Source organism: Rhamphochromis sp. 'chilingali', assembly GCF_963969265.1.
Source record: "Rhamphochromis sp. 'chilingali' genome assembly, chromosome: 7".
NCBI lineage: Eukaryota > Metazoa > Chordata > Actinopteri > Cichliformes > Cichlidae > Rhamphochromis > Rhamphochromis sp. 'chilingali'.
In genome coordinates, this window is record NC_137934.1 from 39,110,787 (window position 1) to 39,133,376 (window position 22,590).

Below are 22,590 nucleotides of genomic sequence, written 5' to 3' on the forward strand. Positions count from 1 at the left end.
GTGTCTGTGTAGGAAAAAACGTGATTGTCATGTGCTTTTATGTTTTTAATTTTTACATCCTTTCAGAATGAGAGTTAATTGTGTGTTAAGGTTTTAATACATCAGGAAATTGTTCAGGTTAATTTCATTTTGAACTTTTGTGGAATATTTAGTTGTGAATCTGATAAAAGTATTTGTGCGTCAAATCAGGTCCTGAAGATTCCCTCGAATTTCTGTTACTGTTGCTCCACACAGTTGTGTAATTCAGCTCATTAATTCCTCCTATTTAAGGAGGTTTTAATTTTTTTTCTTAATTTATTTTTTGTAATAACTGATGAAAATTCTGGCCCTTTAATGGTATTTGATAAAGTTTCCAGAGAATTTGTGTAATGTTATAGAAGCCAGACTGTTTACCCCTTCAGGGAAACAACACTCAGACAAGCATAAGAACAATACAGGTCATGAAGTTGCTCCGACTTAATTATGTAAATTCACTGAAAAATGTGTCACAGGGCTACAGAGGTCAACAATGCTGAATGGCTCTGTTTGCTAAAAATAGCTGGTGCCCTCAGGATGCTCTCAGGTGCTATGGATAAAATAATCAAATTTCCTCTTACAGTTTACCATTTGATCTGTTGTCTGTTGACATTTCATCTACAGGGCTGAGGTATGGTTTTTGCACATGTAGAATCGTCATGACCTCAGCTCTGACCTGACTGTTCTTCCCTCAGGAAGCACACAGCTGGGTGCTTTTGTGAGCAGCTTGTTCCCCCCACAGCTGGACCAGTACACTCAAACACACACACATCCTGCATGCTGTGCATACACTTTTAGTACCCAGAGCACTGAGACGTTAATCTTAAAATATCCAAACCAACTGTGTTATTTCTCTGTGTCCACGAGATTCCCACAGAATTCTTCCAAAATTAGCAAACACCAGGGCAGAGCTTTTGGGGTTCAGACATATGAAAGGCTGGTGTATAAACACAACATAAGGGCAAGACTGGGAAGATTTATTTTAATGCGATGAGACACAAGATTGTATTACCTGTGAGGGGCTTCTGGGTGAAAGCTGAATCCACTTAGCCAGGAAATTAGAAGAACAATTGTGAAGTCATTATAGCCAGCTCTGGTGATCCGTGTGGGTCTTTTGTAGTGTAGTTTTGCTCTGGAAATACCCAGTCAAATATGAATGAGTGTTTATTGTTAACCATAATGCTCTTTTTTTTTTTTATTTCCAAAGGGTGTTATCAATTGCTAAAGACAAAAATGCACCTAGCACATGAGTACAACTAAAGAACATGAACACCAATGTTGTTTCTCCATTCGACAAATGGCATGTTCAAAAATGACCTGACACCCAAAGTATCAACGTGAAGATGAGACTGGTGTCAAAATGCAGGTAAAAAGTAGCCACATATAACACAGGGGGACAGGAGAAACCTGAACGTTTACCCAAAGTGTAGTTTTCTTTTAAAGTTTAAAATATTGAAATATCTGGTAACAAAAGAAAGATGTTAGATGTTGAATTAATGCATTTTTCCTATTATTGTTGTCACACATACACTCTACCAAAGCTGAACAATATCAGCTCAAAATAAATGCAACTGTGAATCTTTTCGTCTAAAGATCAAGCTCAACTTGAACAACTAATGGTGAATATTACTGACATCTTTCATCACTATGACACTCACCTATTTCAGTGTTGTGGTAAAATGAAAGGATATTAGAATGAAATTCTGGCTTGTGTACACCAGTCACTTGATATTACTAAGTTAATCACCCCTGTCAACATGTCCTTCACGGTGGCTGTTGGTAACATTAGATTACACAGTGGAGTTGTTGACTTACCTCAACACTGCTTACCCAAAGTGAAAGGCTTGGTAATAGGAGTATCACTTTACCGGAGGTTTGAGCTTCTCTTGTCACTCACACATGGGGCAGCAGATGTTGATGTGGATAACGAAAAATATTTTCAACCACTATGATTTGTTAACTGCTGGGTTTCTTTTTATTCGTAAGTATAGAACTATGAAACCTATAAAATGATTTCTTGGCATCTTCCCCAAGAGGAACATTTTTTAAAATGCTGCTGTCCGGGTCCTTTTCCTTTGCTGTTTGTAGGTGACTTTCTTTTTTCAGAATTTGCTATTTTCAATAACACAGCTGTAATAACACCAATACAAGTTATTATAAATAATGTCACTCGTGGCTTCAGGAACAGGGAGAAATTACTGAACAATTTGAAGCTGCATCTTCTTCTAATTCTAGCATTTGTTGCTTTAGATAATTTCCTTAGTGATGAATACAATATTCTGATTCTGTTGACTTTTTCACTTGGCAGCTTTACTGTAGGGGTACATGGTGCTATCTAATGTGTGTAGCAAGGTTTTTCATATGAAGAGCATATATAATAATAATGATAATGATGATTAGGGCTGTGCGATATGACCAAAATCTCATCTCCCGATATATCGTCCCAATAAATCACAAAAATGTAACATTTTCTGTAAATTCTGTGAATCTCGGGCAGCTCGACTTGATGAAGTGTTTCCAGCTGGACGTCGTGTAGCTGGAGTCGAGTGTTTCAACCGATCCATAAAACGATGCATTTTTAGACATAAGTTGTAACGGACGCCGTTTTCTTTGTGAGTATTTATTACACAGCGTGCTGCGGGGAGAAGCCTGTTCTAACGTTTGAGTCTAAGGTTTATTTTTTAGCACCTGACGGCTCTTTTTTGCTTCTCATCCATAAACACTGCATACTCTTTCACGTGATTCAGTTTATTTTGAAAAGTCTCAACAGGATCTTGAGCTTTATTGTGAAAGGTTTATGTGGAAATTAAACAAGCGGACAGGCGATGGTGTTACCGTCGTTGTTGCTAACGACAACGCATAAAAACAGGTGCTTGTCTGTCCGCTTAATATAGTGTGGTTATATTAAATATAAGAGAAAGAGAGAACTTTAAGAAATTAATATAGCCACTACAGTGACCATCAAAACCATGATTGCCGTAAACAGTTTATTTTATGACACCACGAAACAAATGATAGCGTAAAATGATACGATAGATGTTTTTATATCGTCATCCGATATATATCGTTATATCGAACGGCCCTAATAATAATAATAATAATAATAATAATAATAAACGTAGAAGCCACCTGCTGGATAGTGAATGTTCATGAGTCAGACTGGGTGTACCTGTGATTTTGTGTATTTGCTTTTCAGTTGATTCAGATGCACTTCTTACACAGGTATTTTTAATACTTTGGTATTAAGTATTGTGACCCTTGAGTATATTTAAGTCACATGCAGCAGTCGTAGCTTCCGTAGAGCGGACTCTTCTTCTCTGTCATTGCACTCGCACGCACAGAGGAAGCTCTCACTGCTGCTCTGCTGCTGACACCGGCAGCCCTGCAGCACTAGCCTACATTTCAGAGCAAGACGGAGAGAAATATGGTGATGTCACCTCCATGTCTCTCTCTCTCTGCCTCTCTCTCTCCGTCTCTGAGAAGCTGTGTTGTGAATGCGATGGTGCTTTCTGCTGCGCGAGCCGCATGAGGTAGGTCCTCCATTCAGCTCCGCTGTTGTCGTGTAGCACACGTGCATGCTGCATCGGTGTGGTTCCCTGTGTGCTTGTTCAGAATTCAGATTCAGAACAAGCACACCGATTGTCCGTTTCAGTTTACCTGCATGTCACGAGGATAAATGTATTCTGTTATGTTCCTGCGTGTATTAACCTCATCTCGTTATCTCTGTATATGTAGAATGGCTCTGTTAAAATCAGATTCTGATGTACTGAGGTCACATCTCACTACAGCTTGATGACGTGGTCTGATACCAGCTAGTTTCTCAGAATTTGTCCAGTTTCAGAATAGAGGTAGCTGATGATTTTCCACGTTTAGATGAAGCTGCTGATAGCAGCGATCGTGCAGAAACAATGATTAGGATCTTCAGGTTGCACTTTTTTTTTTTCTTCTTTAAAGGTTATTCTAGGGTCACAAGGTTATCACTCATCTCTGTAGCCTCTGCACTTCCCCAGTGATGTCTGTTCCCTAGTGATCCTTCCATATATACTGTAGAATGATTGCAACCTTAAGCTGAATGTGCCGGCATCTCTGCCTCATATCATCTCTCCTGTTTCTGTTATGCAAGAGGTATCGCACACAAACAGACACACATTATTTGACTGAAGCTGCATGCGTCATACACATTTTTTGTGCAGCTCAGTAGTGGATTCGTGGCTCTGTTCTCTCTGTGATTTTTCTCCCTGTCTCTGTAGCAGGGATGGTTTATTCTGCCTATTATGAGCCAGACTGAGGCAGCCGCAGTGTTTCTCCCATAATCACACTTAACGCTGTGAGGTCACCACAGTCTCCTTGACACTCTAGGAGCATTCTTTAGCATTCCCATCCACATGCTGCTGTTACAGAGCAGATAAATCTATACTACTGATGCTGAGTCTCCTTGTTGTATCCAGAAGCCTTTTATTCATGCAAGGACACACACTTGATGATGGTGCTTCACGTTTTTCTCCCACGAGTAATTGCGATGATTATAGAAAGAAAAAAAGTCTGGAGTGAAGTTACAGCTCTGGATGCTCTGAATACTAGCTGTGATGGAGTGGCTGGTATTTTCACCTCATGAGTCTGTGTGTGTGAGGCACTTTGGCATAAATCGGATTATGTCTGTTCATCTATTGAAAGATTCAGGTTGGCTTTAAAGATATTTATTTTAACAATCTAGAGAGCATCCTCTCTTTGCACATTTGTCTGTCCTAACATGCAACCCACTGCACCCATGGTATCACAGACTACTATCTTAACATAAAGGTAAAGCAAATGCAAATTAACTTAATGGACCTTATAACTCAGTAGTGCTGCTACTGCAAACTCAGAACTTGTCCTTTTGAGGGACAAACGCAGACTGTGTCAGACAAATGGGTATTAAAGTTGACATCGGTGACACAAACTGTTTAACAGAAACTGAAAGTGCATACCGAGACTCTTTAAAGACAAGTAGTTACTCGACACGCATCATATTATTTTGAGCTGTCTGAGGGGAGGGTGATCTAAAATCTGAAATAAACTGAAGAATATTTTTAGCCAGGTCTTCCTAGTGTGTCAACCTGAGGTGTAAACACCATTTTCCTGTCTTTTTCTTCGTTGTTAGATCAGCTTGCGCATCCTTTAGAGTCGAACCTTTAAAAGAGTTTAAACTACTCAAATGTGGACACAGAGGTGCTATTTAAAGGCTTCTTATATTTATAAGATTGGTTTTGTTTATGGATAAGATTTAATCTGTGCTACAGGAAAGGCTGACAGATATTTATTGGTGCAAAGTTACTATTAGTTTCATAGCCCAATACAGATGCTGCTTTTTATCTTTCATTCTCTGTATTTTCACAGGTACACTGTCAGAATTTTAAGTATTTCTGTTCTCACTAAGGGGAAGAACAATGACAGAGTGAAGTGCTGGATTCTCATTTGCCTGTGCCTACATGTTTAATGTTAGTCACTCTTTGGCCTACATGATTTTATTCTCTTTCAGTCTGACACAGACTTGGGCTATTTTAGCTTTAAAAAGCTGATGTGTGCAGAGTTCAACATGTCTGTACTGAATGATTTCTCAGTAGTGTGGAGTCCTTCTACTACTGTGAAGCAGCAATTAGTGTGTAATATTGTAATAAAGGGTGCATTCAAATTTATATAGTATAATATAATAATATAGGTTCACTGAGATTAAGACACTGGATCCAATAACAGTTGAGCAGCTGGATGACTTTTATTAGCAATTGCTGGTTGTTTGGATGCCTTAGCCAAATGATGTACATGGCACCTGTGGAGTCGGTGCAGGTGCCAGTAGTTTATTTAGATGAATCGGTGATTTCGGTGCATACACAGGATTCGTACAGGAAACATCTAAACAATAAGAAATTGTACTTTACTCAAAGCTGGTAGCCTGCTAGAGGTTTCATTTCTTATCAACCTATGATACTAAGACTCGCGCTATTGCAGTCTAACCGATATAGGGTTTTTAATCCCGATACCGATATTTGGTGGTTTAACAGTATATTTGCAGATATCTTTTTTCCCTTCCATATTCAAGAAATGTAAACTCCCCTGACATTTATTGTGCGCCATTCTTTACTTACTTATTTAGTCTTTGCCCAACTCTGTTGTTGTGTTTGTAGAGTTTCGAGCATAGGTCTCGTCTACAGGAGACCTACAGACCAAACTGTGTATCAACACTGTTTTTGCTGTCAGTAATGTAGTTTTCCGATTTTCATTTACTGGTTGATAAATTCCAATACCGACAGACTGGTTTAATATTGGTGGATTGTGCGGGTAAATTGGACTCTCCTAAATCGTTGCCCCCCCCCCACCCTCTCCATTTCACAATTATACCATTTTGTTGGCAATAACAGTATTGTAGTAAAAGATTTTAATTATTTACCCCTATTCGTAATGTTAGACTAATTTGTATTTTATTGTTGTATTTCTGCTAAATTAGGCTTTATTGTAAAGCTGAAATATGTTTTGCAGCTCGATATCGATTTGTTTGCTCAGTTATTGCTCAAAAATGTCTTTCTTAAAAATAAAGGTTGACAGCCTCCCCAGTCTGGTCCAGAAATACTATAACTGGTTTAATTATTCAGATTTATTATTGTGCAATATGAGTTAACAGCTGAGTCTACGATGTTACACAGGCCTCATCACTTTCTGGGATGGCAGATGACAATATTTGCCATCCCAGAAATGACATCTGCCATTTTTCTTATTTTCCTCCTCCTTTTTTCATGGATTAGTATTTTTCCTTTTTATATGTATTTTATATTCTGAATAATTTAATCTTTGAGCATTTAAATAATAAGGTTTTGATAAAGCATTACTATCATGAACAAACGGTGAATCCAATTTTTTTTTTTAAATAATGGAGCGATTAAACCCATCATCAAAAAACTGAATATACCATACCATACCACCTTTATTTATAAAGCACTTTAACATAAAACCAGAGTTCACAAAGTGCTGTACATGCTAAAAGCATAAGTAAAGAAAATTAAAATATGAAAACTTTTTGTTCTGTGGTTTGCTGTTTGAATTCTGAAATATCAGCACCCAACTTATGACATAGTCACATGGTTTCTCTCAGCTAGCATGGTAGACTTGTATGAGTCACTTAACCATTGGCATTCATTTTCCAAGTATTCAGCAGTGACAGCAGTGTAAATGTGCCTCCCCAGATGTCAGAGAGCTGTCTCACCTTTGGACAGTGGACAGCAACATCAATACAACCAGCTTAGCTTTGGGACATTGGGATTGGAAATTTACACCAAAGGTCACACGGTGCAATGTTTAGAAATTAAAGAAGCAAAAGAAGCGGTAGTGAAAAATATGACTTGTTTGGAAGAACTGCTAGACGAAAGCCTCTGCTCTCTAAAACGAAGATGGCAGCACTGCTTAGGTTTGCAAGGTTGAATCTGGACAACCAGACGAGATGAGTAGAGATGTTTTGCCACCACAGCAAAAACTGAACACAGCACATCAGCACAAATGTCTGATGCCAACTGCCTAGCATGTTGACCATGGGTAATGATTGGGATTTGTTTTGCAGCCACAGGACCAGGGCACCTTGCAGTTATTGAGTTTACCATGAACTCTAGTATTCTAGAGTCAAATGAGACTATCATGCAAACACAGCAGCAAATCTACAAGATAAGAACTAGGAAAGAAACGATTCAAGAACAGGACTGCATAGTCTTTTGAAAATGTTCTTTTTCCCATGACTGTACCGTCATATCAACTGTATGAGGGACACATCCAACTATGAAGGACATCAGTGGTATTTCATCCTAGTGATTTTCTTTAAGAACCTCATCATATTGGAAGTACCTTGTAAAACCAACAGTTAGCCTCTGTAGTGTTTGAAAATATGCAACACTATCATTTTTGGGGGGTCTGTGGGGAAAAAAAGCCCAACCCTGCTTGTATTTCTGGCTTTGTTTTGGGGCCCGCTGCCAAGCCACAATTTTAGGATTCCCTCTGTGTTTGCCCTCTATCTTTGGCAATGATGCATAGCTCCTTGCTCACAGACTGCTGTGGTCCAACTGAAACAAGTGCCAGCAAACGATATGACGGTCAGTGTTGACATTGTGGAGGACTATAAATACCTTGGAGTACACATTGACAATAAACTGGACTGGGCTAAAAACACCACAGCACTTTACAGGAAGGGCCAGAGTCGTCTCTATTTTTTGAGGCGACTGAGGTCCTTCAACATCTGCCAGAAAATGCTGAGGATTTTCTATGAGTCTGTGGTGGCCAGTGCGATCCTCTATGCTGTTGCATGCTGGGGGAGCAGGCTGAGGGTCGCAGATGCCAACAGACTTAATAAACTGATCCGTAAGGCCAGCAATGTTGTGGGGATGGAGCTGGACTCCCTCAAGGTGGTGTCGGAGAGGCGGATGCTGTCCAAGATAAAGACAATGTTGGATAACACCTCCCACCCACTCCATGACATGTTGGTCAGTCACAGGAGCTCGTTCAGTGAGAGACTGAGATTACCGAAAAGCACCACTGAACGACACAGGAAATCATTCCTGCCTGTGGCCATCTCCCTGTACAACGCATCCACTTAACACACTGTTTGCTGCTACAACTACACATGTTTCTTTTCCAAATATTTATTTATAAGTGACTTATGTATGTATGTATGTATATATATGTATATATTGTACTATTCTTAGTTAGCGTATTGTCTGTCTTGTCTTAATGTTGGTTTAAAATGGAGCACTGTAACAAAAAATAATTTCCCCCAGGGATCAATAAAGTATTCTGATTCTGATTCTGATTCTGAAGTCCAGAAAATAGAAGCAGAAGATTAAGTTCCTGTCATTGGCGTGCCTTCTGTTTTATTAATTGACTCTAATAAATCTGCAATTTGACATGCTGTTAACTGAAGATAATAATAATTATCAGGCAGTAAGTAATACTGTTAACAAGTATTGTTAGCAGAAAGAATACTAATGCAAAGTTGAAATTGGATGGGGATTCTTTATAGTGCCAGCTTTTACATAGCCATGAGTAGCCATGCACTGAGTGCCACAGTGCAAAGTCTCCCGTTGTCCACTTTCACCAGGTTACTCTAGGTACAGGGACTTGCTCATATTTAACAATATGGCTTCCTTATTCCAGCAAACTCACCATATAAAAAAACAAAACAAAAAGTAGTTAGTATAATGATGTATTACGTGGCCCAACATGAACAAATCTAGGGCAAATAAAAAGCTATTGTTTATTTAATAATCCCAAGATGGGCTAGGCGTATGTTGAATTGAGAATGTATCAACTGAAAATGTAAGTCAGTGTCAAAATGCCAACTGTATTTGACATTTTATGTACCCCAGAGGGAAATTTTGTCACCATTCCTGTTACTGCTTCAGACTATGTAATAGCAGTAAGTGTTAGCAATCATCACAATAGAGAAAAAACCCTCCTACACACTGCTATAGAACATTCTGATATTTCTAATAATTCTTCCTACCTCTGCTGCTCCCAGCTGAGTCATGTGCTGATTTCTAAAGCTGACTTTGACAACGAGTGGAAAGCATCTGTCTCAGCTTGATGGGTCCTTGAGAATTGAGGCCACATGAAGTGTGTGTGCTGGCTGGAACTGAGGCTGTCGAAGCATTGGAGCGTCTCATTGGTTGAACGACTGGTGGTGGGATTTAATGACCGTGTTGTACTCTGGCTGTTTTCTTGTCCTCGGTCTGATATTGGGTACTATTTGCGTTTCCTTGACTCCTTCCTTCCTGGTACTTTTTTCATCTCTCCTCTTGGCACCTTCATAAGGAAACGTGGTTTAAAATTGGCAGCCGCTCACTTGACTTTGCCAAAATGTTAGTAGGAAAAAGCACTTTTTTTAGTCTGTGATTATTTATCTAAAACTGCTGGCTTATGTGGGGAAGTGGTTAATTGGGTCAAATAAAATTGTATTCTATGCTTATGATATTACCTGTAATGAAGCAGTGCACCACCTTTTGAAAGCCTTTGGGATTTCCTGAACATTTCCTACACACAATTCTGTTTCTCACTAATCTGGCTCACTAACATTGGGCTTGAAACTGTCCTTTTATGTCCTCAGAAGGCATTTGTTCCACACTTTTGAGCTTTGATTGTTCTTGATGAATGGTCTGATTACTGTTCTCAGGCAGGGACACATCAAATTGTAATCTTTAACCTTTATATATCCAGTTAAGAATGTGATCAGACAGTTTTCTCAATAAATAAATAAAGCACTCACAGACTGTATAACTGGTTGTAACTATGGATGATGTCACCCACTGGCTATTGGAACAATATAAAACCCAGAATTGTAAGAGATGGTTGGTGCTGTCTGTCCTGGGACATTCTGAATAGCGGGTGTGTGCGATGACGTTTCATGTGCTGCTGCTAAAAATCTGCAGTACATCCTGTACAAAATGGATTTGACTGCAGATGTCCACATATGGAGATTTAATTAAAAATTCTGTCATATGTCATTTTGGGGGGAAATTTTATGAATAAAATATATTTGAGTCTTTTCCCCCTATATTTTGATGACCTCTTCCCTATATACTGATACCTCAGTATATATCAATAAAATGTGGTTTGATAATCATTAAAATAGTTTTGGCATCTTTCCATAGGTTGCTGCATAGGCAGAGACCACCCTCACTAACCTCTGATACAAACTCAGTCATTTTGTTCTGTATTCTGGTCTGAAATATGCCAAAAAGTAAACAGATAATGAAGCAAACTTTGTGAAAACTCTATCAGTTCTTATTAACGAAGGAATCATTTCTAAAATGACCATCAGCCTATAAAGAGGGCTATGCTTCAGAAAAACGTGTGTCCCACTGGCCATAGTGTGTTCAGGTGTTCTTTCAGGTGGGGCCAACAGATTCATAACATTAACATATCAACATAAAACGGCAATCGGTGTAAGTGACTGATATTTTAAAAAAAAAAGAAAAAAAAATCATCTCCCCAAAAGCGTGGTGTAATTAACCAGATGGTCTCGCTTGTTCAGGAACTGATGTTCAGGATTTAACGAACAGTAGCATCACAGCTGAATACAATGGAGCAAGACTTTATTATTATTGTTTTTAAATATTTTGCATGGATACAGTGACAAAGTGGAAAGCAAACCGATATCAAGGTTTTCCATTTAGGGATGAATTGCAGATAAGAGTTAGTTAGACAAGTCCATATTAATTACATTTTTTTTATTAATGTCATTAAAAATGTCAGTGTTGCATCTAGTCATGTGATCTACTACAACAATTTCTGAAAAATATTTCACTGCTACAGCAGTTGTTGACCTCATCAATCGCATATTTATTTTGGGTGGATAAGTATAGATACTTATTGTTGATACTTTTTACCTCTAAATGAGTTAAATGCTAAAAAAATATAAAAAAAAATAAAACCACCCACACAAACACTTTAACCCACTCCCACCACTTTAAATATCAGGATTGGGTGTCATAGAAATCAATGATAACAATGTTGTCATGATACTACTATTCTGCAATGTGCAATACAAAGCAAGTCAATCATGCACGATGCAGTACACTAATTGTGGAATGAACAAGAATAAATAACCCTACAAATAAACAACAGAATCATACATTATTCACACAGTTTGATATCAGTTTTTTTTACGTAAATAATGTCTGTGCAAGTTAGCTAACTTCTATTCACATCCTCATTAATTTCATAAGAAGGGTTGATGTAGAGACGTGGTCTAGAAATTTAGAAACACTCATACGTTCCAGCAAATCTATTCAAATCATGTGCCACTGTTATTTGTAACATTTCACAATATTTTGCCAAATCAATATTTTGCCCCACTCCTTGACAAATATATAAGCAGTAGCAAGTTTCTGTAAATCCAAAGAGTACATTACAACACTTACTCTACTGATGTACCCTTGAGTAAATCCCCATCTGGTCCAGTGGAGCAGCTAAGTGGTAACCAGCACAACCTTCCCCTGGATAGATTAAGATTAAAAACAATGCCACGCTCCAACACTTCTATAGGGAAAACAAGCTCAAGGCAGACAGAAAAAGACGTATTGAAAGGATGAATTTTTCAGGGCTCTCTGGGGAAGGGAACTGAAAGAAAAGCTAATCCTCCATCCTCCCCCACGTGCGTTGGAAACGGGCTGTTTATTGAAGGCCTGGAGATATAGCACCCTTGTTTGGGTGGAAAGGGCAATGGTGGATGGTGAGGAGGTTTCTGATTCATTAGAATACAATGGCAAAAATAAGAGAGAGCCTTTGTTCTGCTTCTATATGGCCATCACAACCAGGTTTTTCTCACTTGTAAAAAAATGAGTAGGCATAATGCGGAAAATAAGTCCAATCTTGAAACTAGACTTCCCACATAAGGTGAAAGGACACTTTGAGAAACATGCAAATGAAGGAAAGAAATAACTTTTTAAACTCCCAAATGAATTTTAGTCACATGTCCACATTAGTCCTCCTGTCTCTGATCTCATCTTCTTCTTCACAGATATGCAGTCTTCAGAGCAGCACTGACAGGCCTAACTCTGGTTTGACACAACCATGGAGTCCTCCTCTGAGTCCCAGCAGGAACCTGAGAAAACTTTGGTAAGTCATAATGCATAAGTGGGTACTTTTCTGGGTAGGCATGTGTTTTTAACATTTTAAGCGAAATTTCTAATGTGATTTATTATCCAAAAATATAAATAAGGACAATAAAGTATGTAAAAGTGCTATATTTTCAGACATTGTGGCAAGCAACTGACACACCCAAGATTACAAATCTGGCAAGTGACCTTAACTTTAAGCTTCACTGTTTTTTTGGCCTATGTGACAGAAAGTACAATTTACACTTAGCATAAGGTGCTAATATTACCAGCCTGCCACAGACTTTTCAGGCTCAACAAAACTGACACTTGATTAAAGGTCACACAGATATGAGTCATTAAAATGTCCTCAACAAACAGAAATCATGATTTCAGCTACTGAAAAGGAAAAGGGTACGGTCATCTGCAGTTCTTGTTCTTTGTTGTGTGCTGCAATGTAAAGCTGTTGCAACTTCCTGTTGGGCGTTCCTTGTTGAAAGTAGCAAAGTAAAAATCCAGCTTTAAAGTTGAGAAGAAAAGATGTTTATGTCTATAGTTTCATTTGTTCTACTCCTAACAGAGCACACAGCGGGTCTACATTCAGAAATGTAGTTAATAAAATAAAAAGCTGGAAAGCAGTGGCAGCGTGTAACATATAAACTTCAAGTTAGATGTTCTTTGGAGGAGAGATTTTAGGACATTAGAAAAGTACTACGAGCCACACATCATCAGGTTCATCTAAACATTAGATGTTAAAGTATAAATGCATCCAGGGAGACGTTAAGTTTAAGTTCTTTGTAAAATGTGTGTGGTTCAAAGCACATGAAAGCCAGCACTGTGTTTGCTTGTCAAGTGCCAAAGGATTTAAGCTGTTTGGTTGGCAAACAGCTGTTTTTTAGATATTTTTCCCCCAAAGATGTTGCGCACTAAGCAGTAATTCTATTATATTTTATATGTTACACAGTAATTGTGTTATTTATGGTGAGCTGCATGAAATTGAATCCAGTTCCAATAGTTTCTGAAATGTTTAAGATGAGGCAAGTTCTTTTGTACTGTGGGAAGCTGTGACAGCCACACTCTGTTATTGCAGTGTGAAACTCAATTCATATACAATCGTGTCAAAGGGGAACCCCAGTCCATTTGTTCTTGATGATTGGACTCAAATATGGCAAGGGTGACAAGGCATGGAGTGCTGACACGCTTTCATTACAAAAAAAACAGAGCCTACAGGTGGTGTGCTGGGTGCAGATGTTGAAGATCAAACGTGCTCTCATCTGAGGATACAGTCATGAAGCGCTCAGAACACATCATCGTCCACGATACGTTGTGTGTATATTAATGCATGTGTGCCTTGAAACATTATCATGCTATTTGCTGGGCCTTTTAAAACTGCAGCTTTAGTTAACGGACAGATGTTAGATCATCACAGTCCGGTAATCTATTAACTTCCTAGTAACTATTTTGAAAGCAGGGTGAAATCCAGTCACAGCCTGAAGAAATATATGCATATACATTTGTGTCATATGCATAAACATATTTTTGTTTGGTGTATTAGGATAAGATCATTGTTGATAGAGACAGTAAAAATCAATGAAAATTGTATCTCCATAATAGTGTCAGGTAGCTAGCGCCCCCCCCCCCCCCCCCCCCGCTCTCATAAAACACCCCTTCTATCCTCTGTTCTCATTCTGCCCTTTCATTTCACCTTAGTCATAATCCTGAGCAGCCATTTTTGCAGCCAGTAGGAGGGCAATTATGATTGCAGATAACTGGGGTGACAAGAGTGGAGGCTATCTCTCCCACAGGCCTCCACATACAGTGAAACACAATGCCACTGAATGGGAGCGGAGCTAAAAGCCCTGCCTTACTTCTCTGATTCTTGCAAAGAGTGGGAGTGAGCTCTGATAACCTTCAGTCGCTGTTAGTAGCCCAAGCTAATTTCTCACAGCCTGTTTTAGGGACTGCATAATAAAACTGCTGATGCATAAATTAGTTTGAAAGCCATGTTTTAATATTGGCTTTGAACTGCTGTTCTTTAAAAAGTGAATTTTATTTAATGAATCTGTACTACTCTGGGATTTAGGCATAAACTTGCTTTGTTGAGCTTCTGGGGCTGCGTGTTATCACTTCATCACACATTATAAGTGACTACAGTGCCAGAATGGTGTGAGACTTAAACTGTGGGATGTACTTTGCTGCAGGCTCATCCCGCTGTTGCTTGAAAAGGGTGCCTCCCAACCCCAGATGAAAGGCTCTGGGAAGCATGCCGGGTGTCTGCCGCTTCTCCCTTAACTCTGACATCCTCACAGTCAGGAGACACTTCAGGAATGTTTATGGCAGCCCACCCCCTCCTGTTTCAAACATCCACCGTCATCCAGTCTGCTGTCATTTACATTGTACATACTGAAATGAAAGCACTGGTGACCTGCTGGTCATAATAGGCAGCAGTGAAAAGGCACAACAACCATTATGCAGTTGAACAATGGGTTTGAGGTAGCTCAGAGGTAGAAGAAGAGAGTCTGTGGCTCAGAGATCACCAGCTAAGGTATTTGAAATGAATGAGAAAAAGCTCATTTATTTCATGGCCTTTTGCATGGCACCACTCCCCAATCCTCCCCCACAACTGAGCCTCTTAGTTGCCAATGAGAATGCACAATTTAGAAATTTAGGCCAACTCCAACATGAATGTTTAAAGAAAAAACCATCTCACCATTTTGTAAGGTAATAAGCAAAGATGTTTGAATTATGAACAATTAAATTTTGGAGACTCTCTTTAACTGACACTGGGTAAGGGGCAGTGTACCCCCTGGACTCATCTTTTCAGTCACCATCAGTGGTTTACACGGGGAGAGAGTAACATTAACCCTTTACAGCGCAGTTACAAAAGTGTCTGCTCCTCTTCTCTACATAAATAGTAAATTGCCTGTATCAACGTGAATATGTATGGATATAACTGCGGTCAAAATTGCTTCCACCCTGTTTCTTACTTTGATAATAAAAGTCTGCAGATGCTGTAAGCCCTTAGTGAACTCTTCTCATGCATGTCAGGAAGCCCTGCACAGTCGCTGAACCACTTTGATCTACTTTTGAGGGAGCAGGGTGTTCAGGGGAGAACTTGGTTAACATAGCACTAGCGCTGTCACATATACTGTGTGGCACATTATGTTGCACCAGCAAGTATGCGTCTCTTATCATGAACAGATAGTAACTGACTGCAATTAGTGAACATTAGTGTACCGATACTAGCTGCACAATGGAAACACTTTCCAGCTGTTTCTATATGTATGTATACGTTCAGATTTCCAGTTCTAGGTTATCCTGAAGCTTTTGACTGATTAAATTTCCTACCAGTCGGAAAAAAAAAAGCCTTTTGGTAAGTTAAGGGAATGAGCACCTATGTAAACAGCACCTTCAGTTGTTTAAACTTTCAGCTGTGAAAGTTGCCCACCACAGCCCTGACTTCAAATGCAAGTTCAAAGTCAGATTATGCTTCGTTCAGAACACTGTTCAGACTAATAGTCAGGAATATTTATTTTGCCCCAGGTATCGGCAAAATAAACAGAGCGGCTCTGATGAAAAGATTTCAACTAGCAGAGCTTATAGAGACTCTTTGTACCGAAATCCAAAATGCCACATAATGTCACAGGAGGAAGAAGCAACAGGAGGCTTCAAGGAACCAGAGGTGAAAATTGGCTTCAGGCTCCTCTTGGGGAGTGAGGAACTGAGGCTGCCTTACTTTGTAAGCATCACTGTGTAGATGAGGGTGGTGTTGACAGAGCAGAGGTGACAGCGTGGGCTGATTAAACACATTGTCACCACTAAAACAAACTGGTTAAAGTAAACAGGAAAAGCGAGCTCATCTTTCACAGCGTTGACCTCAGAAACTGAAACTGAAAGCTAGAAAAAAACAGTAACTTTGAAAAGATGATGTGGCAGCTGTAGCTGATTTCTAAACTGATAAAGCTTCCCTTCCTCTTTGCTGGTGTGCACACTGACAAACAGGTGAACACCACTGTTGGAGTATCGACTTCCTCAACTTGATTGTCTGCTCATGAGCTGTAGTTATGATGCTAGAAGAGTGGCAGCTGTCCTCGGAGTCCTGTGTAGTGTCACATATGATACATGGCACTTTTACAGATCGTTGTTGTTATGACCACTGAAGTGCAAATTATAGCCTTTGTTTTCAACAGACAAAGAACAAGTGAAGTGGAAAAACAATCAGAGGAACTGAAGGTTACTTATAAATAAGTGGTCTGCTACTGGTATAGCAGCCTTCTACTCAATTCTGAGCACTCAAAGTGCATATATATTTATATATATACATAAGCACTTTTATCTAACATTCACACACACTCACACTCCAATGGATGCATCAGGGCAAATCGTATAAGGGCCGTTGATCGATCTGCCGACCTTCCCATTGGTAGACGACCCATGCAAAGAAAAAATATCTCCCTATTGAGTATTCTAGATGCTGAATCAATGCTTGGGCTTAAAATTTGTTAGCAGTAGATTCACAGAGTTCATTAGAGTTAAATGAATACATTATTTTTGGGTCTGTGTTTCCACAAGCCCCGCTAATGCTAGTGACTTATTCATCATGAAGAAAACAAGACAGTCGATCGATCGATTACTTGCGCAAGGGAGGCCTCGTCTGTGTCCACCACGAAAATGACCCCGACGGCGGCCTTCTCTCACTGCCTTTTATTGAGAGACAGTTCACACAAAACACATCACAGCAAAGCAACGGCCGCATGGTTCTAAGACGAGGCATTGTATGTATATGTGTGAACTTCTGTACGAATGTGTGTGTGTGTGTGTGTTATGTGAGAATGTGTGTGTGCTTGTGTGTGTGTGTAAGAATGTGTGTGTGTTACCTCCTGCTGACCAAAGGGTCATAAAAGCAGGAGCAACATCACAAGAAGCAGATCTTCCAGATAGGATGCATCTGCAATAAAACATTACAGCCCCCCCCACCCAGAACCTTGAGAATCTGGGGGGAAGGACAGTGGAATTCCTTTCATCAGAGTTGGCAAGCATAAAATGACAACATTTAACAATTCACTCTAACAATTATACCCTTTTTTTCAGTTTCTCGTGTGTCATATCGGTGTTTGAAGACATTTTTTTCGCATAGTTTTATGTGAAGCATTAACCAGTCTGTTTTTATACTGAGTTGAGTATTTTTCACTATGTCAGGCCTTCTTACGCAGTTTGCTGACAAACAGAGCTTTTCAGCAGAGTTTAGCAGTAAGTAGTAAGTTGTACTGAGGGCTGTTATTTCCTATATAGTCATTTCCTGAGTTCTTTAGCGAGTGGTTTGTGTCTGTGTTTGTCTAAGATCTGAATTTTGATAACACCGCTGAACATATACCACAGACTGCATGTAGTTTTGGAGCTACTATTACTCCTTAATCCTGTTCAAACGTTTTCTATTTTTGATGCAAACTGTCAGGTAAGAAGTAGCTTTGTTAGCATGAAGTAATGTAGTGTTCTGACAGGTTACAGAACCCCCCCCCCCCCAAAAAAAAAGAAAAACAAAACAAAAAAACAAACAAAAAAACAAAAACAAGTAATAATTACAGGCTTGCTTGCATTTCATGTTAAGGAGTAGACTGAAACAGTAAAGCTAACTTCACAGTTTCACTGTGGGAAAAACCCAAACATTTAATATTTGAATTGTCACTACTATTTACATTAAAGGCTCCATAAAGAAGTTTCGCTAAGAGAAACATTGAAATGTTTGATTTCTACAAGTGCCACATATAGAGTCATCACCAATGGGAAACCTGATTTACATTCAAACCGATAACAATCGTGTCTTTACCCATAAAACTAATGTGTGTGAGTTTTTAAAAAAAGTTTTTAAAATTGTCATTAGAAAGCTCTGCTTCTTTTAAAAACGATCTCTGAACATTTCTTAAGAAAAAAAATGAGTAAAAAAACCCTGTAAAACCAGATTTCTTAAATGATATTAATGGGTTAACAGTGCAGCTCGTGTCTCTAGTATAAAGAGTGCTTTGTTTCTTCTTTGAGAAAACGCTGTCTGCAGATGAACTTTTTGGTCTAATTTTAATGGCCAGTGCAGCAAATGAGTTTTACGTGTCTGAGTGTGTTCGATAGAGCTGGTTGACTTTGTTCATGCTCTTTGCGTAAGACTCTGGTTGCTTCCACTATTTGAACTGCAAAGTGAGAGAAACAGGCGTTTTTTGTGAAGCTGAAAATAACTTTGAACCCTGACTTATGAATCACAGTCATCTCTCCCAGCAGGCTACATGCTGACTGCCTCCTTAAGACTACCAACATATACAATCAGCTACCTCTGTTATGACAGAGCTTTTTTTTAATTTTTTTTTATTCATGTGCACCACTTTTCTTTGAAAGGTTATTTCCAGATTTCGGAGCAGATGTATTCTTACTCTAATTTAGTCTTTTTCAGTTCCTCACATCTTTGGGTTAATAAGTTGCACGTCTCTCTCTCCTGGAAGACATTCACAGTGTGGCATCTGGTCTTTCACATAGAATGTGCCCTAAATAGTGCTGTATCAAATGTGAAGAAAAAGTTCAGTCCTTGGTTGCTTTTCAGTTCCACGTAGGTGACCGATCACCGTATTGGGCTGGTGTTAATTCAGAAATGCTTAGACACAGACTCACTTATCTTCCCTCAGAGAGGTATGGGGAGGAATGGGGAGAATTTCAACCACCGATCCAACCAGTCTTTGAGAGTTGGGTCCTGACAGGCTGGTAGTTATTGATACTATCTTAACACTAGTAAGCAACGCTGTCTTTTATTCTAAAAGCACAAGAATGATGCTCTGCACACTGTGTTAACATGTGTATGTAGCATCCATGCATTAAGTTTGTAGAGGTACAGAGAGTACAGAAAAAGGAAGAAGCCATCTTTTTTCTTTTTTCTTTAATTGTACAGCGACCTCCATCGATTTGCGGTTCAGTATTCGTGAATTCACCTATTCCTGGATTTTTCTGTGGAACATAACTCGGATAATTCGCCTATTTGCTGATTTTTTTTTTTTTTTTTTTAAATTTTCATAGAGCTAAAATGTTTGATAATTATTTTCATTAGGATGATCGTTTAAGATATATTTGGTGTTTGAACTGTTAAAATAGAAAGTTATAAACGTTTTTAGAGGGGGGAGTGGACTGTACTGATGACTGTAAAGTAGTAGTACCTGGGGTTGTAACACAAGTACTCTGAAGTCCTGTTAACTTAATTTGTAAATAATTAATAATAAATTCAAGATAATCAAAAGTAATTCAATTTTATGTTATTTTTAATATATTTAAGTAAACAGAAATTAGGTTTATTCAGCATATTATACAGTGGGGCAAAAAAGTATTTAGTCAGCCACCGATTGTGCAAGTTCCCCCACCTAAAATGATGACAGAGGTCAGTAATTTGCACCAGAGGTACACTTCAACTGTGAGAGACAGAATGTGAAAAAAAAATCCATGAATCCACATGGTAGGATTTGTAAAGAATTTATTTGTAAATTAGGGTGGAAAATAAGTATTTGGTCAATAACAAAAATACAACTCAATACTTTGTAACATAACCTTTGTTGGCAATAACAGAGGTCAAACATTTACTATAGGTCTTTACCAGGTTTGCACACACAGTAGCTGGTATTTTGGCCCATTCCTCCATGCAGATCTTCTCGAGAGCAGTGATGTTTTGGGGCTGTCGCCGAGCAACACGGACTTTCAACTCCCGCCACAGATTTTCTATGGGGTTGAGGTCTGGAGACTGGCTAGGCCACTCCAGGACTTTCAAATGCTTCTTACGGAGCCACTCCTTTGTTGCCCGGGCGGTGTGTTTTGGATCATTGTCATGTTGGAAGACCCAGCCTCGTTTCATCTTCAAAGTTCTCACTGATGGAAGGAGGTTTTGGCTCAAAATCTCACGATACATGGCCCCATTCATTCTGTCCTTAACACGGATCAGTCGTCCTGTCCCCTTGGCAGAAAAACAGCCCCATAGCATGATGTTTCCACCCCCACGCTTCACAGTAGGTATGGTGTTCTTGGGATGCAACTCAGTATTCTTCTTCCTCCAAACACGACGAGTTGAGTTTATACCAAAAAGTTCTACTTTGGTTTCATCTGACCACATGACATTCTCCCAATCCTCTGCTGTATCATCCATGTGCTCTCTGGCAAACTTCAGACGGGCCTGGACATGCACTGGCTTCAGCAGCGGAACACGTCTGGCACTGCGGGATTTGATTCCCTGCCGTTGTAGTGTGTTACTGATGGTGACCTTTGTTACTTTGGTCCCAGCTCTCTGCAGGTCATTCACCAGGTCCCCCCGTGTGGTTCTGGGATCTTTGCTCACCGTTCTCATGATCATTTTGACCCCACGGGATGAGATCTTGCGTGGAGCCCCAGATCGAGGGAGATTATCAGTGGTCTTGTATGTCTTCCATTTTCTGATGATTGCTCCCACAGTTGATTTTTTCACACCAAGCTGCTTGCCTATTGTAGATTCACTCTTCCCAGTCTGGTGCAGGTCTACAATACTTTTCCTGGTGTCCTTCGAAAGCTCTTTGGTCTTGGCCATGGCGGAGTTTGGAGTCTGACTGTTTGAGGCTGTGGACAGGTGTCTTTTATACAGATGATGAGTTCAAACAGGTGCCATTCATACAGGTAACGAGTGGGGGACAGAAAAGCTTCTTACAGAAGACGTTACAGGTCTGTGAGAGCCAGAGATTTTCCTTGTTTGAGGTGACCAAATACTTATTTTCCACCCTGATTTACGAATAAATTCTTTACAAATCCTACCATGTGGATTCATGGATTTTTTTTCACATTCTGTCTCTCACAGTTGAAGTGTACCTCTGGTGCAAATTACTGACCTCTGTCATCATTTTAAGTGGGGGAACTTGCACAATCGGTGGCTGACTAAATACTTTTTTGCCCCACTGTATGTATTATATTATATGTAACAGATACATTGGTATATCTGTAAATAACTGTAAATAAAAATGTGCCTGTGAGCACTGTGACTTGCCAAAGAGAAGAGGGTGGGGAAAAACTGTTGGCACATCTAAGTTTCCACCCACATTAAGTTTGTTTTTTCCCATGTTATATTGTCCTGTCACCAGTAAGGTTTACATGCTAGCTAGCAACAGATTAGATGAGAACCACAACAGGCTCTGTTCAGCAGCTACTGCTGACTGTACTTGCCCCCCCCCCCCCCCCCCCCCATCGCTCAACCTTTGAAACCTTCTTCTAGGCTACTTGCAAAGATGTCGAAGTATTTATGAAGTAAACGCTGCAGACCTCATGAGACACTGGACAAGTCTAAATGCGTTTGCTGATGAGACTGGCGTGGAAGCTGTTTGGCTGAGTCTTGTTTTGCAGATTATTTGCGCTTACTGAAGATGCCACAGCAATCAGACTGAAACTGGAGTGTGCGCGTGCGTGCATGCGTGCGCGTGTGCGTCCTCCTTTGGGGTTATTTTCCACGATGGCTTCGGAAATCGGCACTTTGGTTTATTGGTGCAGAAGAGCCGTGTGGTTACAGTAGCCACGCTCGAGGGGATGCATGCCTTTCTGCAATAACTGCTTCAGCGCACTACGTTTTAATTGTGGCTGCCAGTTCAGTCCTTTATAAACAGAAGACAGCCTACTTCCTTGTTTTTGCAGTTGTGCGGGTGCTTTGCTGCTTTGCGTGTCAGTCAGATGATGTTGGGCTGAAAAACATGTTTGCGTTGTTGTAAAACGGAGAGTAAAAACATTGTTTCATGTTTTTTTGTGAAGATGGAAGGTGAGATATCAAGAGAGACAGTCATGAGTGCTTTTGAGGATAGATAAAAGCACTCATGACACAGTAAATAAATGCCTGCGATGTAATGCTTGAGTGGGACAATAAGAATTTTACTGAAGGCTGTGAGTGATGAGAAGAGGAAGAAAAGGACTGGCCAAGAGAGGAAACGGCGTTCATCATAGA

At 39.6% G+C, this 22,590-nt stretch overlaps 1 protein-coding gene across 5 annotated transcripts in view; it reads left to right on the top strand.

Annotated features, from left to right (window-relative positions):
• The window catches only part of osbpl8 (oxysterol binding protein-like 8), a 156,723-nt gene that overhangs the window by 78,659 nt on the left and 55,474 nt on the right, over positions 1-22,590 (top strand). For all 5 annotated transcript variants that reach the window (XM_080887500.1, XM_080887498.1, XM_080887503.1 and 2 more), the window contains one exon: positions 12,545-12,642. In XM_080887500.1, coding sequence (XP_080743626.1) covers positions 12,598-12,642 — 45 coding nt within the window. In that variant the 5' untranslated portion in view covers positions 12,545-12,597. The remainder of the gene's footprint in view (positions 1-12,544; positions 12,643-22,590) is intronic.